This window comes from Lactuca saligna, chromosome 8 (assembly GCF_052625555.1).
Source record: "Lactuca saligna cultivar CGN05327 chromosome 8, ASM5262555v1, whole genome shotgun sequence".
Taxonomy (NCBI): domain Eukaryota; kingdom Viridiplantae; phylum Streptophyta; class Magnoliopsida; order Asterales; family Asteraceae; genus Lactuca; species Lactuca saligna.
This window is the reverse complement of record NC_136424.1, coordinates 25,859,246-25,872,908: the sequence shown is the minus strand read 5'-3', so window position 1 is coordinate 25,872,908 and position 13,663 is coordinate 25,859,246. Positions and strand designations below refer to the sequence as shown.

Here is a 13,663-nt window from a genome sequence, read left to right as displayed (position 1 = left end):
ATTTTATATGTTTCCAGAAATGACATCCTGCAACTATTACAACTACAAGGAAGGAGTGCATTAAGTTATGATGGGCTGCAGGCTTTTGAAGTGCCAACATTGGGCTTAGACAAAGTTAGTAGAAAGTGTGCCTAACAATAGCCAAGTTAAAATTGTAATTAGATAAAATTAAAAAAATGGTTCCTGTGGTTTTATTTTACGTAAAATAAGTTTTTTGCGTATTTAAAAAATACGGTTTTGTATAATATGTTATTATGTTGTTATAATCTTATAGTATACTTTTACGTTATGTTAACATCTTTAATTGGTTTCAAGCAAAATTACAAGTATTTTTTTTTACGTAAAACCATTAAGAACATGAAAACTTAACGTAAAAAAATACTTAAATATTCACTTTAAATCAATTAAAGGTGTTAAGATAACGTAAAAGTATATTTTATGATTTTAACGACGTAAAAACGTATTATATGAAAATGTATTTTTTAAATACATAAAAAACATACTTCACGTAAAATAAATATATACAAAAAAAATTACACATTTTTTAGGATTACGTTTTTGTAATATATACGTTTTTGTATAATATGTTATTACGTTATGTTCTTGTGTGGTTTTGATTTTGCTTGTTTTCTGCTTTACTTCTCATAAACTGTTAGGAAGTAAAGCAGAAAACAAGCAAAATCAAAACCACACAAGACATAATATTTATATGGTTCGGTTAAAGTGACCTACGTCAACAGGTAAGATGAGAGTTTTCTTTATTTATGAGCTCTCAAACATATATTACAAGACACTTTCAAATGACTAGCAAACATCCCTATTTATAATGAAGGGATCGAACATAAAACCTAATGGGTCAAGTCCATTGGCATATAGGCCCATAATGGTGTCAACCAATCATAATTCAACATGTAGCAGTTTCTGGAACATTTATCATTGATTTACATTGCATGAGTATCGGCAACACACATGATGGAGCATCATGATCCGTAGTGGACCATCACGATGCAAGAGTGGCATATCAAGATCACCATGGCTCACCAACCATTATGATAACACATCAAACAATAATCTTTGAGCGTGTTCAACTTTTGAGCATCCTTAAACAATCTTGAGCATCATAGAGGACTTCACAACATAAGTATCTCATTAGGGATATCATGGCTCATCAAGGAGCACATGAGGCACAACTTTCACCAAGATGACGCATCTTGTGCAAGTAATGGTGCATCTTCTCCAAGGGTGGCACATCTTCCTCTAAGATGTTGCACCTTCTTCCACATTGGCATTCTTTCTTCACAAATGGCACACCTTCCTTCAATGTGGCACGTATTGGTTCTACATGGCGCACCTAACATCACAAATAGCGTACCTTGACCTAGAGTGGTGCATGTTGCTTCCCAATGGCGCACCTTGTCTACATAGTAGCTACATGCTCATGATGGCACATCATGATCATGAATGGCACATCCTTGTACCAAGGTGCTCCATTCTACTGCTATGTGCACCATAACCCCCTTTTAGAAGATATGTTCCTTTGTCACTTGATCTAATCCTTTGTTATATGATTTATTGCCTTCTCAGATGATCTGTTTCTTTGTCACATGCTCCATGAATCACATGTGCTCCATCGAGTTCCAAGTTCTCCATTGAACTCAAGTACTTCATGTGAATGCTCCAAATAAGTCACATTTAACATAAACAATATGGTTGTGTACTTATACTTATATAAAGTCACACCCCCGGCCGGCGACGAAAACATTGGATAGTGCGAACATGGGGAAATTGGATCGAGACATATATATATATATATATATATATATATATATATATATATATATATATATATATATATATATATATAACACAAAATTATATCACAAACATTACTTTTATTTACTATAAATTATTTGGGATTACATTCTTTGAAAGTCAAGCATATCCTAAACATTACTAGAAATGATAAACAATCGGAACTAAACTCTAGCAACTTCCTTAAAAACCTCCTCCTCGACATAACTATCCTCCATACTCATATCCCTAAGAATACATGTATTTTTTAAAACGTCAACATAATGTTGGTGAGTGCATTGGTTTTATAGTTTATTTGGGTGTATTAATTTAAGAATTTTTTTTTTCTTTTAGAAAAACTTTTCTTAAAGTATGTTATCAACCCTAGCTTACTATTTTTGCAGGATATCTAACAATCCTATCTTAGTATCTTTTAGTTACTTTCTTTGTAGGATATCCAATTAATCCTAACATATTTTATCTATCATTCTAAGGCGTCCCTAAGGATAGTCTGATCTCTAAGGTGTTTGTAATGTATTATGATGAGCCCTCATAATTGACGTTGTTTGACTAGTGATTTCCCCGCCACGACGCTTCATCAGACGTCGAATAGTGATTAATAAGAAAGATATCTTGTTGGGATTGTAGCTAGCAATCGCAGGTGGGGGTGTCAATCCCTCTGTGTCTATATATATATATATATATATATATATATATATATATATATATATATATATATATATATATATATATATATATATATATATATATATATAATCTTACGATGCATATATGTATACCCTAATTATGGTTATTTTGAAAATATGATATTTAGCCAAAGTGACGATTATGTACAATGCATATCCCTATATTTGATCAACATTACTTCTAGGTACTATGTTATCCTAGGAAATTAGTCATTATAACATATGTGTAGTATCTCTTTGGGTTTTCCTCACTGTACCTACAGGTCGAAGGCACCAATACCGACCCAACAGAATTGATATTCTGTTATGCATGTTGTTATACATAGTGGTTTGTTAGATCTTTTTAAATGCATGTTGATTGTTATATGATTATATGTTATATGTGCACATATTTGATTGGTGGTTGAGGCTTTTCTGCTTTGTGCACAAGCCAACAGGCCGGGGCATTCCAACCCAATGGTTGAGGGCAAAGGGTATTCCATCTCGAGGATGATTAGATACATAGTATTTTGGAATTCCAACCTGATGGTTGAGGGTCGGGGAAGGGGGGTATTCCAACCTGAAGGTTGACTGGACCCATAGTATGTTAGCATTCCAACCCAATGGTTGAGGGCATGGGGCATTCCAACCCAATGGTTGAGTGGGCCCATAGTATGTTGTTATTATATGTGTGTTGTTGTTGTATTGGTATTTTGGGGGAACTCACTAAGCTATAGGCTTACAGTTTTTGGTTATATTTCAAGTACTTCAGATGATCGCGAAAAGGTGAAGGCTTGATCGAGCACCTCCTTATGTTTTATTTCACGATTTTGGGATATCTCTGATATGAATTTTTATTTTGGAAACCGTTTGTAAACAATGATGATTTTGAATGTTTTAAAAGTATAAAAAATTTCGTGAATTTTATGGGTGTTACAAAAACACACACTAAAATCACATGTTCAAGAATCAGAACTCAATGGCATTTAGAATCGAATATGAAATCATGTGTGTGTTCATCCCCTGAAACTAAATCTGAAAACGCATGTGTTTATATGTTTCATTCCTGAAATTTTTTAGTATGTGTGTCTGTGAGTCTGTATTTTCTTTTTGGAAATTGATTTGAATATGTGTATGTTTTAATTTCTAGAAATTAATTTGTGTGTAGATGTTCATCCCTACACATTTATTAATAACCATATATGTTTTCCTCTGTTTCTTTTTGGAAATTGATTTGAGTATGTGTATATGCGTTTATGTATGTTTTAATTTCTAAAAACTAATTTGTGAGTGGATGTTCATCCCTACACATTTATCAACAACTACATATGTTTTCCCCTATTTGATCAACCACACATCCCATTCAACGATGCTTGAAGTTGGATGTTCTGAAGTTGGATCATGCCCTCTCGGTCTGTCCGCATCTGAACGATGTTCTATAATGGTCGATTCATTCAACGACTGTCATCCATAGCATTTTCGGCATCTGACAAACCAGTGAAGCCTTAGATTCAAAGGTGGGGTGTTTGTGTTTGATCTCTGAAGAAGAACAAAAGTTTGGTTCTTGAAGGTGGGGCTTTTCTGGTAAAGCAAGATTTTAGCATTTATAAATCAAGATTTGTAAATCGAAATTCCATTAGCTCATCGTCGGTTCATCTCCATCGCATCTTCTATTTTTGAAGATTATGTTCCCCACCACTCTTTTTATCTCTCTTTCTAATCTATTCTTCTTGATTTATCCAATAATGTATTTTTTTTTTCTTCAGAAATCGAACCAAGAAACAAAACAAAGGGGAATGGGTTTTAATTTCATATGATTTAAAACCTTCGTTTTCTTGAGGAGATGAATTTTGAAGGTACAAAGAGAATTTGAGAGAGAGAGAGAGGCTCTCTTTTTTAAATTATTAAAATAAATAAATAACTATTAGATTTTAAAAAAAAATGGAAGAAAAATAAAAAATAAATATCCCAAGGGTATTATAGTTATTTCAGTTTACTAAAGAAAAAATTCGTAACGGAACTAATTCAAAAAGACCACGAAACCAAAATAAAAATTTACGTTTAGACTAAACCATAGAAAACATAGCTAACTCTTTCTCTTTCTAGTCTTCAAAAAAGTTACATATCATAGGACCATTTTTATAGTTTTATGTATTACTAGCACTTTTCTCGTCCCATTAAGTAATGACTTATCCCTTGTAATACTACTTGCATGTATAATTGTTATTTATTTTATGTGATAAAATTAACGACTGTAATCAATTAAATTACTAATTAAATAAAAACAAAATGTTAAAACTCTCCACTAAAGTGGGGGAGTACTTGCATCTAATCAATGGGAACGAAAAATAAACATTTTTTATAAGAGCTCTGGATATATTCTCATTTACTTTTAAAACCATGAGAACAATACATCCCACAAGAACTTTGTGGTTAAGTGTGTCGAGACGAGACGAGACGAGAACAATTTCAAAATTGATAATATTGGGAAGTTTCCGTATAAAACGAACAATATTACGACATATGTTTTGGTTTATGTTACATACCAAACAAACTCGATCCCCCAAACCTTGGTTTGCTTGCATGTATTACCGGCTTGCTTGCATGATCATACCTCACAAACCTTGGCTTTCATGCAAACAACCTGAATTGCCCAATCGACGTCTCCATAACAGCTTGCTTCCACAATTCATCCATATCTTTAACCGACCAACCTCGAACCTTCTTCCCACCTTCCGAAAGATTTCTCACAAATCTCCCTTACGTCAGGTGATTGATTGTCATATCTTTTGAAGATTCAATTAATTAATGTGAGTCCTTCTCTGATCCCCCATTACATTTTTTGAACAACACCTTTTCTCGCTTCCCCTGACTTCTTGCTTCTATCGATCGTCACCCATTCTTGATTACTTTTTGTCATCGTCTCTCAACTCACCCCTACAAGGAATCGATCATCAATCAAACGTACTGACGATCTGTGATTAATTTCTGCAATCTCCGGTGTTTGATCCCACAGTTAATTGTATGTGTGAGTGTTATCTTTAACTAAATTGATATGTAAATGATCTTTACGTAGTCTAAATAGTGTGGGAGAGTTGATCGTCATAGAGTATGCAGGTAGAAAAACTGTTTTTGTTCCATCAACATTAATCTCAATTTCTTACTGTTAAAGATCGTGTTCATCTATTTATTAACAAAGTATACACAGATTTAATATTTTACAGAAGAAGGAAAAAGGGGAAAAGAAACAATTCCTCGTTTTTTTACACAAATAAAAGAATCTGAAATTGAGCTAGGGGTTAGCTCATCATGGCCCTGAACTCATTGAAATCCAGTACCCCGTCCCCATTAACATCGAATCTTCCGATCATCGTCTTGCAGTCGTTCAGGGTGGTCGGCTGCCCTAACCGTGTCAACATCTTCTTCAAGCTCTTGGGAGTGATCACACACTCTGCCTTAATTGATGAATTCCCTGAATACATCACAAACGCCTCCCTCAGCTCCCCCTCCTCCCCTTCCTTCATCATCTTCGCAAAATCATCCAACCCTAACATCCCGTCTCCGTCCGCATCCGATAACCTCACCATCATCTCCGCCTCCTCGTCCGATAACTCATGCTCCTCTCCTCCTACCTTCCTCAATCTGTTCTTCAGCTCCTCGGCCGATATCTTTCCGTCTCCGTTCTCGTCAAAGTAATTAAACACCTGGTGAATATCGTCATCGGAACCACCAGGAAGCGGAGCTGAAAAGGGCGCCTCACATGTATCTTTCGGGGATTTCCTGGTGGGGGATACTAATTGCTTGAAGAATCTAGAGAAGGAAGAAACTGGAGAGCTTGTAGCTGAATTTGAATCACCTGAATTCATATCGAAATTACTCGCAAATTATGAGTGTTTGAAGAAATGCTTGTGTCCAATATAGTGGGGATTAGAATCTGAAGGTTACTTATATAAGGCAATAATAGAAAGGTGTGCGTGTGTACTCTGTAGATTGTTTATGGATAAATATGGAAGGGAAGGAAGGAGGTGGCTCAGTGGAAGCTGTGGGCGGTGCGTGGCGGTGATTGTGTGCCGACTAAAACCATTGCCGCGTTCTCCACAAAAAATGGTTTAGACTTATCCTTTTATTAAATAATATTGTTTAAAGTTTTTTCTTTATTCATTTTTTTTTTGTTTAAACGTATGTATTTGTATAAGATATTAAAGTAAATTACAGATTCTGGAACACGTTATATTTTATGTTTCACGTTTATGAAGTATAGAGTCGATTACAGAAATACTTCTAGGAGATTGGGACTTTTAACTTGTTTGTTTTTAATACCTTTTGGACTAATTTCATGTTACATCAAAGATGATTAGATGTTAAATCGGATAACAATATTGTGTTTTTATCTAATACGATACCTTTTTAGATAAACGAACACGACACAAGATGTGATTCTCTGACACAAAAATACCCAACATCGTGAATTTGGATTTAAATTTTATCTTAGTTTCATTTTGGGTCATGTGTATTTGTCATGTCGTTTAATCGGTTGACACTATAATCAAATGTACAATTTTCTAACAAAAAGGTAAATTTCAGATTTCGGCTTTGAGACTAAACATTACGACAATGTATTTTCAAATTTCAAGTTTGAAATTTAAAATAAAACTCAAAGTTGTCTATTTCAAAGACAACTTAGCAAACCCACTAACCAAATTTCTTGACAAGAGATTTGGTTGCAATTGCCAAAAGAGTTATGCGTCTAAAACCACAAATATAATCCTTTAATGATGGAAACCATCCAAATATAATCCTTTAATGATGGAAACCATCCACCTTCACATTAGTGCTTCTAATTGTCAAGGTTAAAGGATAGCAACGAAATCACTAACAATAGACAGTCCTATTAATTATGATATATTCGTGTGAGAGGATATATTCGTGTGAGATAGGATAGTATGTCAGGTGAGTTAATGTTACTAACAAAGTTTTCAAGAAACCACTTCATTTTTTACTGATCTAACAAAAGTTAAAAGAAACATAACTAGAAAATAAATACATACAAAAACTTAAAATGTGTCAAATTGATTGAAAAACAAATGATATTGAACACTTTGAAATTGCTTGTGTAGATATATTTTTTGAAAAGTATTTTGTGCAAATGATAAGGAAGACACCCATTAATTTTTTTTCTAGTTGGTCCGAAATGCTTTATTCCGGACTCCACGACGACAGTGAAATGCCAAAAAAAAAAAGGTCATTTCTGTTAACATCACAAACATATTAGGAAAGAAATTAGATAATCATTTTACATGGTTTACACAATTATAGAGAACAATGTCAAAACAAAATTCAAACTTATGGGCTATCAAATTATACACTACAGATAGGGTTAAGTAATGTTATATACTATTAAAAAAAATTGTTCTAATAAAAGTATTATAAAGTAATTAAGATGTGGCAAATTCAAATTTACAAGACTAGCGATTAGCAAATAATAGTATTGTTGAGAAAATAGTCACACTCCCATTTCATTTGTTTACCACCAGATTACATAGTTACACCATAAAAACAAAGTAAAAAAAAAAAAAAAAAAAAAAAACAACATCATAATAGACAACACCAAGCATCCAATCCATCCATCCATCACTGCTTTTCAAGGACAGGAATCAAGGAGAAGAACAAGAAGATAGCAGTTTAATACATACAGGAATCACAACTATGCAATTCAATTCCCCCCCTCCTCCTCTTCCCTACCATTTGGAATTCCCTCTACTCTCTCTCAAGCTTCTCCCTCTTCTATACTCAACTTCTGCATCAGAATTCGATTGCCCCCTTCCCATATGATATTGATGATGATACTTCCCATTCATTCTTGATCCCCCCATCCTTGAAAATATATCTTCATCATCCGTTAAACTGTGCTCAACATCTAAACATGATTTCATAAATCAGATTACAATGCTGGAATCATGTGCATTGATATAAAGTAGTTACATAGTAGATATCAAAGTGTACTCACCTTTCTGGGATTCCATTTTGCAAGATTTTGGGGTTGGGACGGTTTTGCCCTCGGAGGGCATCATGGAGAAAGAATCATCCATAACATCAGAGATCTCTACATAATGAGCAGTTGACACAACTTCATCAGCACTAAACCCAAATGAAGCTCTATAAGCTTCTAATTCTTCAATATCTTGTTTGCATGCTTTACTCGGTCTGCTTTGAACTCCGGAAACACCGTTTCCGTTGTTGTTTCCGGCGTCTGATTCCTTGGAAACACTCAACCGACCACCGGAATGAGGGAAGGAAGATTGATCCAGATAGAATTGTGCGAATGTTTCAGGGCAGAAGAAATTCGCATCTTGGGGTTTGTTCTCTTGAGAAGGTGTTGAAGGGTTCCATTGAGGGCTGAAATCTCTGTCTGGAAAAGACGATGATAGCCCTTCACCGGATGTTCTTGAGATGGGTGACCGGAGAGTACTCGCCGGACTTCCGGGGTAGAGAGAATATGTTGCTTGGAGGTCATTTGCAGTCATGTAATTTGTTTTATCTCCACGTTTGAGATTCAAAGTAGATGAAAGGAATTGAGCGTAAGGGACATCAGGGGAGGAAGGGGTGGTCAGATGAGCTAGCTCCGGTGGTGGTGTGAGTGGAGCTGTGGATGGTTCAGTGGTGAAGGTGGAGAAGACAGGAGGAGATACAAGTTGTGTCTCATGGGCATATGGTCCGGTGGCAAACATGGTGGATGAAGGACCTCCGGGAGAGTTTGCAGAGAGGAAACAGTTCGGTGATTGGACTGTAGATTGAAGTGCAGAATTTGAGAAGGAAGCCGGAGAAGATGGTGGAGCTAAGAGTGATGGGTGTACTGCGTTGTTTTGATTGGTTAATCCGACAGCTTGAGGTCCGTTTTGCTGGTTTGCTGTTGCATGGGTTTCTGGCATACGAGATGCAGGTACAACACGCTTTCCACCTTTTTGCAACCCGAAACAAGATAAACCAGTTAAACATCCTCCCCATCTCTTTCGCTGCAGATTGAGATCAAACAATTTGTTATTCTTTCACAAAGAGTATGAGTATCAGCATGTGTGGAGTTTGATTTCATGAATTGTAATCATGGTTAGACTGAAATTAAGTAGGTTTAAGAGAAAACGAAGACACCGAGTGTAACAGATTTAGCATCTTGGACATAAGAGGGAAACCTAACACTCGCACAATGTAGATCTGGAAAAGGATCATCAATTGCATAGTTTACTGAACCCCCAAAATTAAAAACAACAGGCGACTAGAGTGTAGAGTAAAGATCACATTATTTACAGATCTGAACAAGTACTTGATGCGTTCTTCCCCAAAACCAGCTAATTCAAGGAAAATTGCACAGCATGAAAATGGGTACGACGCATTACGCAAGAAGTAATTAGATCTAGGGTTTATGAAAATTTACCCGGGAAGACGCTGGTTGTTGTTGTTGGTGCTGTAGAAATCTGGTCTGCTCTGATGCCATTCTGAGCGAATCAATGAATGAATTCCTTTGAAGTTGAACCTCCTGAATTCTTAGGAACAAAGAGGTGCATCCACCTGATTACAGACTGATAAGTTCAGTTGTTGTTACAAGGCTTTTACCCTATTTGACATTCGATCTGTAGAGGTACATCCATGTACATGAGTGTGTGTGTGGGTGTCCGGTTACAAGGTATTAGATATAGTCATGAGTTCTGTAGCAGAAGCTGACAGCTTACAGATTTGGTAAAGAGAGATGAAAGATTTACAACAGTGAAGAAAACCAATATAAAACAGAAAAGAAATGGGAAATTGGGAAATTGGGAAACGGGAAATGGGAATCAAAATGAAAGAAGAAGAAAAAAGGATGTATGTGGATGTGATGGTGCTTTTTTGAAGGTTTGGGGACCCAACCCAATGAGGTGCCTAGGGTTTTGAGAAAAAGGGAATGGTGGATCAATGGAGTAAGTAAAATCAAAAATGGGGATGATCAAAAGATGAAAAGAGAGGATGCCATTGTTAATTGTTATTGGTGCTTTATTGTCTTGATTTTTCCTTTATGATTTTTCCTTTGTTGTGCTTTTTCCTTTGATATACAAGTAGAAAGAAAGAAAGGAGGTGTGTGTGTGAGAGAGAGAGAGAAAGAGAGAGAAAGAAAGGGAAAGATGATAACAGAAGAGAAGAGAACAGGCTTTGGTTTTATTTGGAGGGCCTCAAAAGGAGATCAGACCAACAGGCAACAGGGAACAGTGTATGCGCGTGCCAAATAATCAAAGAGAGAGGCTCTGAGGGTGTATATATGTACGTCTAGTAATTACGTCAAGGGTCAATTATGTAAATTAATTCGACTTTGCAATTGCAATTGCATTTGCATGTGTTTTTTCTTAGAATAATATTTATGACAAGAATTAGATAATTACTAATGATAATAAGACAAAAAGGAAAATAATTGAGTATGAATCTAGTATTTAAGATATTACTTGTTATTTAATCGATTAAAATATAAAATAACCAATAATCTTTTGTGATGGAAATAACTAATAAGAGACATCATATATAAAATAACGAATAATCTTTTGTGATGGAAATAACTAATAAGAGACATCATATATAAAATAACGAATAATCTTTTGTGATGGAAACTAATAAGAGACATCAATGTAATTTGGTTTATCTTGTAAAAATTAATGTTAGTATAGTTGGTTTGATAACTACTGTAATAATTACAACAACTCCCAAATAACATATACTTATTTGAACTATTGGACTAGATGCTATAAATAGAAGCGAAATTCTTTTATATGATCGATGATACACATGGACGTAAAAATAAAAGGACTTGGGTTGATTTTTTATGGTCCGGAAAACACCAATTTGTTTACTATATAGGTCGTGTTTTGTATACCCAACAATTTTATGGGTTTATCGTAAATCCATTTATTTAATTTTGTTATATATATATATATATATATATATATATATATATATATATATATATATATATATATATATATACCCATCACCACGTTGAGAGCTGCTCGTGTCTCATGTGTTGTCAACTGAAAGACCCTGCTCTTCACCACAAGCGTCTCACCCCGGTCCTGACGGTCGTCTGTAATCCTCAAAGTAGTATGAGTGGGTGCTTCCACCTGCCCTGTTGCTGCTAAACTCGGGCATTGGGACCGCTTGTGTCCTTTCTGATTGCACTAGAAGCAAATCAAGTATGATATTGTCGTGGTAGCGGTAGTAGTTGTACAATCTCTGCTCAAATGTCCAGTTCGGCTGCACTTAAAACTGCCCGAACTACCTGCCCTGCATACCCCATCATGTGTCCTGCCACACTTGTCATAACGGCCTCGACCCTGCTAGCCCTTCCCTCGGAAATCTACCTTGGGCTTCTTGCTCGCACTCCCTGGCTGAACCCCCTCTGGTTTCCTCTACTTCTCTATCTCTAAATCCAACACACACACACACACACACACACACTCTCTCTCTCTCTCACACACACACATAATCATATCTTTCAGCATCTTACAACTGGATCGGCTCACAAATTGGCGGATATCACTCTGCAACATCTCATGATATAGGGTCTTCTTCCTCTCCTCGTCTGCCACGTATTGCGGAACGAAAAGGACCCTCTCCCTGAACATAGCGTTGATCTCTGTCACCGTCTCAGTCGTCTGTTGGAGATCCTGGAACTCCCTAGCAAGCTGTTGCACCTCTATCACAAGTGCAAACTCGGCTCTGAACCTAGCTGAGAAATCGCTCCAGATCATAGTGTTAAGGGCAACGTCACCCACAGCATGCCCAACCTCGTCCCACCAGTCGCGTGTTATGTCCTTTAGAAGACAAGATGCAAGTCGGACCTTGTCCCCCTCGGGACATCTGTTGGTGCGGAATGCTTAGGCAACATCAGCCAACCATCTAGTGCTCGTGATGGGGTCCTAAGTCCTATGGTAATCGGGAGCTCCATAAGCTCTGAACTCTCTGAATGTTAGTGTGTACGACTCCACCATGGTCGCCACCTCGGTGCGGAAGGCACTCAGTCTCTCATCTAAAAGATCCAAAATACCCTCCTTCATCGTGTCGAAGATCACAAGAGTCTAATCTAGAACTTTACATGTGATCTCAAAGGAGATGAACTCCCCCGTCTGGTCATCTAGCTGTCTGGCTCCAGAACCTGAGCATGATCCCTCACCAGCGCATGAATTGCCGACTGGTCTAATACGTACTACTACCATACTGTAAACACATCATAACAAAAATCAGAATACTCATCATATCTCGAGGGATCACATACACTACATGTTTCTTGGATCCATCTCAGTCTTCCTTGATTCGAGTAAGGATCCTCTGCTTTCAGTAGTACGGGCACATACTACCTTCCACATCTATTCGTACTTTCCTCAAGAACTGTCTTGACTTCACCAAGTCCCTTTTACTACTACTGCTTCACGCGCTAATCTCATCCTAGGCTTTCCATAGGGTAATCACCATCCCACTCTCTGTCATCAGCTACATAAGAAGTCCTTGTTATCTCCCCTAATTAGCTCGCGAATACAATTACATATCACTAAGACTAGATAATTCTTCAAATGAGAGATCCTACCCTACAACGATTGGACTTAGACAAGAGCTGCGAAATAGAGCTAGACCTAACCTTCTGAAATTATTTAGTCCTCGCAATATGTAACTTAACATATTCATTTACTAGCTACTAAAAGATAAGTAGAACTCCTAAAAGCACAAAGCAAGCAACATTCGAGCTTTGAGTAACATAATTAAACATATTCTAATCAAGCCATCATATCATTAACTAATCTATACTATCATGTAATTCACAAGGCTAATATACATATTGTTGGGTTATGAGCATTCTAACACTCCTAAGTGTACATGCAACCCTAAATACCTTGGATCTATGTTTTCTCTATTATACATGCAAATATGAACATCCAAGGTATTATCCTAATCTAGCATACAAAACAATGGATATAACAAGATAGAATACATACCTTTTGTTAGTGCTTGTCTTGATGAAGCTTGAGTTCCTAGTGCCCCAAGTGTGACACCTCAAATGGTTCACACAACACCATAAGCACTTGGAATAACTTAGAGAGAATTCTACACTTCATGAAATCGGCTAGCCCTTTCTTACTATCTCTAGTGGCCGATTTTGATCAAGAATAAGATGCTTA

The 13,663-nt window shown here is 36.4% G+C and overlaps 1 protein-coding gene and 1 pseudogene across 1 annotated transcript; both read right to left on the bottom strand.

Annotated features, from left to right (window-relative positions):
- Positions 1–5,633: 5,633 nt before the first annotated feature.
- On the bottom strand, positions 5,634–6,575 carry LOC145011216 (calcium-binding protein CML39 pseudogene; annotated as a pseudogene).
- Positions 6,576–7,949: 1,374 nt separating this feature from the next.
- On the bottom strand, positions 7,950–10,715 carry LOC145009308 (hydroxyproline-rich glycoprotein family protein). The gene is made up of 3 exons (XM_078968009.1): positions 9,907–10,715; positions 8,485–9,490; positions 7,950–8,394 (listed from the first exon to the last, which is right to left on the bottom strand). Exons 1-3 carry the CDS (start codon positions 9,964–9,966, stop codon positions 8,216–8,218), a joined length of 1,245 nt encoding a protein of 414 aa, XP_078824135.1. The 5' UTR covers positions 9,967–10,715; the 3' UTR covers positions 7,950–8,215.
- Positions 10,716–13,663: the final 2,948 nt, after the last annotated feature.

Excerpts from the sequence above, each read along its gene's own strand:
- LOC145009308 (XM_078968009.1), bottom strand. The coding sequence starts at position 9,966 with ATGGCATCAGAGCAGACCAGATTTCTACAGCACCAACAACAACAACCA. Across the intron at positions 9,491-9,906 it reads AACAACCAGCGTCTTCCCGG|CGAAAGAGATGGGGAGGATG; the intron begins GTAAATTTTCAT and ends CTCAATCTGCAG. Across the intron at positions 8,395-8,484 it reads CAAAATGGAATCCCAGAAAG|ATGTTGAGCACAGTTTAACG; the intron begins GTGAGTACACTT and ends AATCATGTTTAG.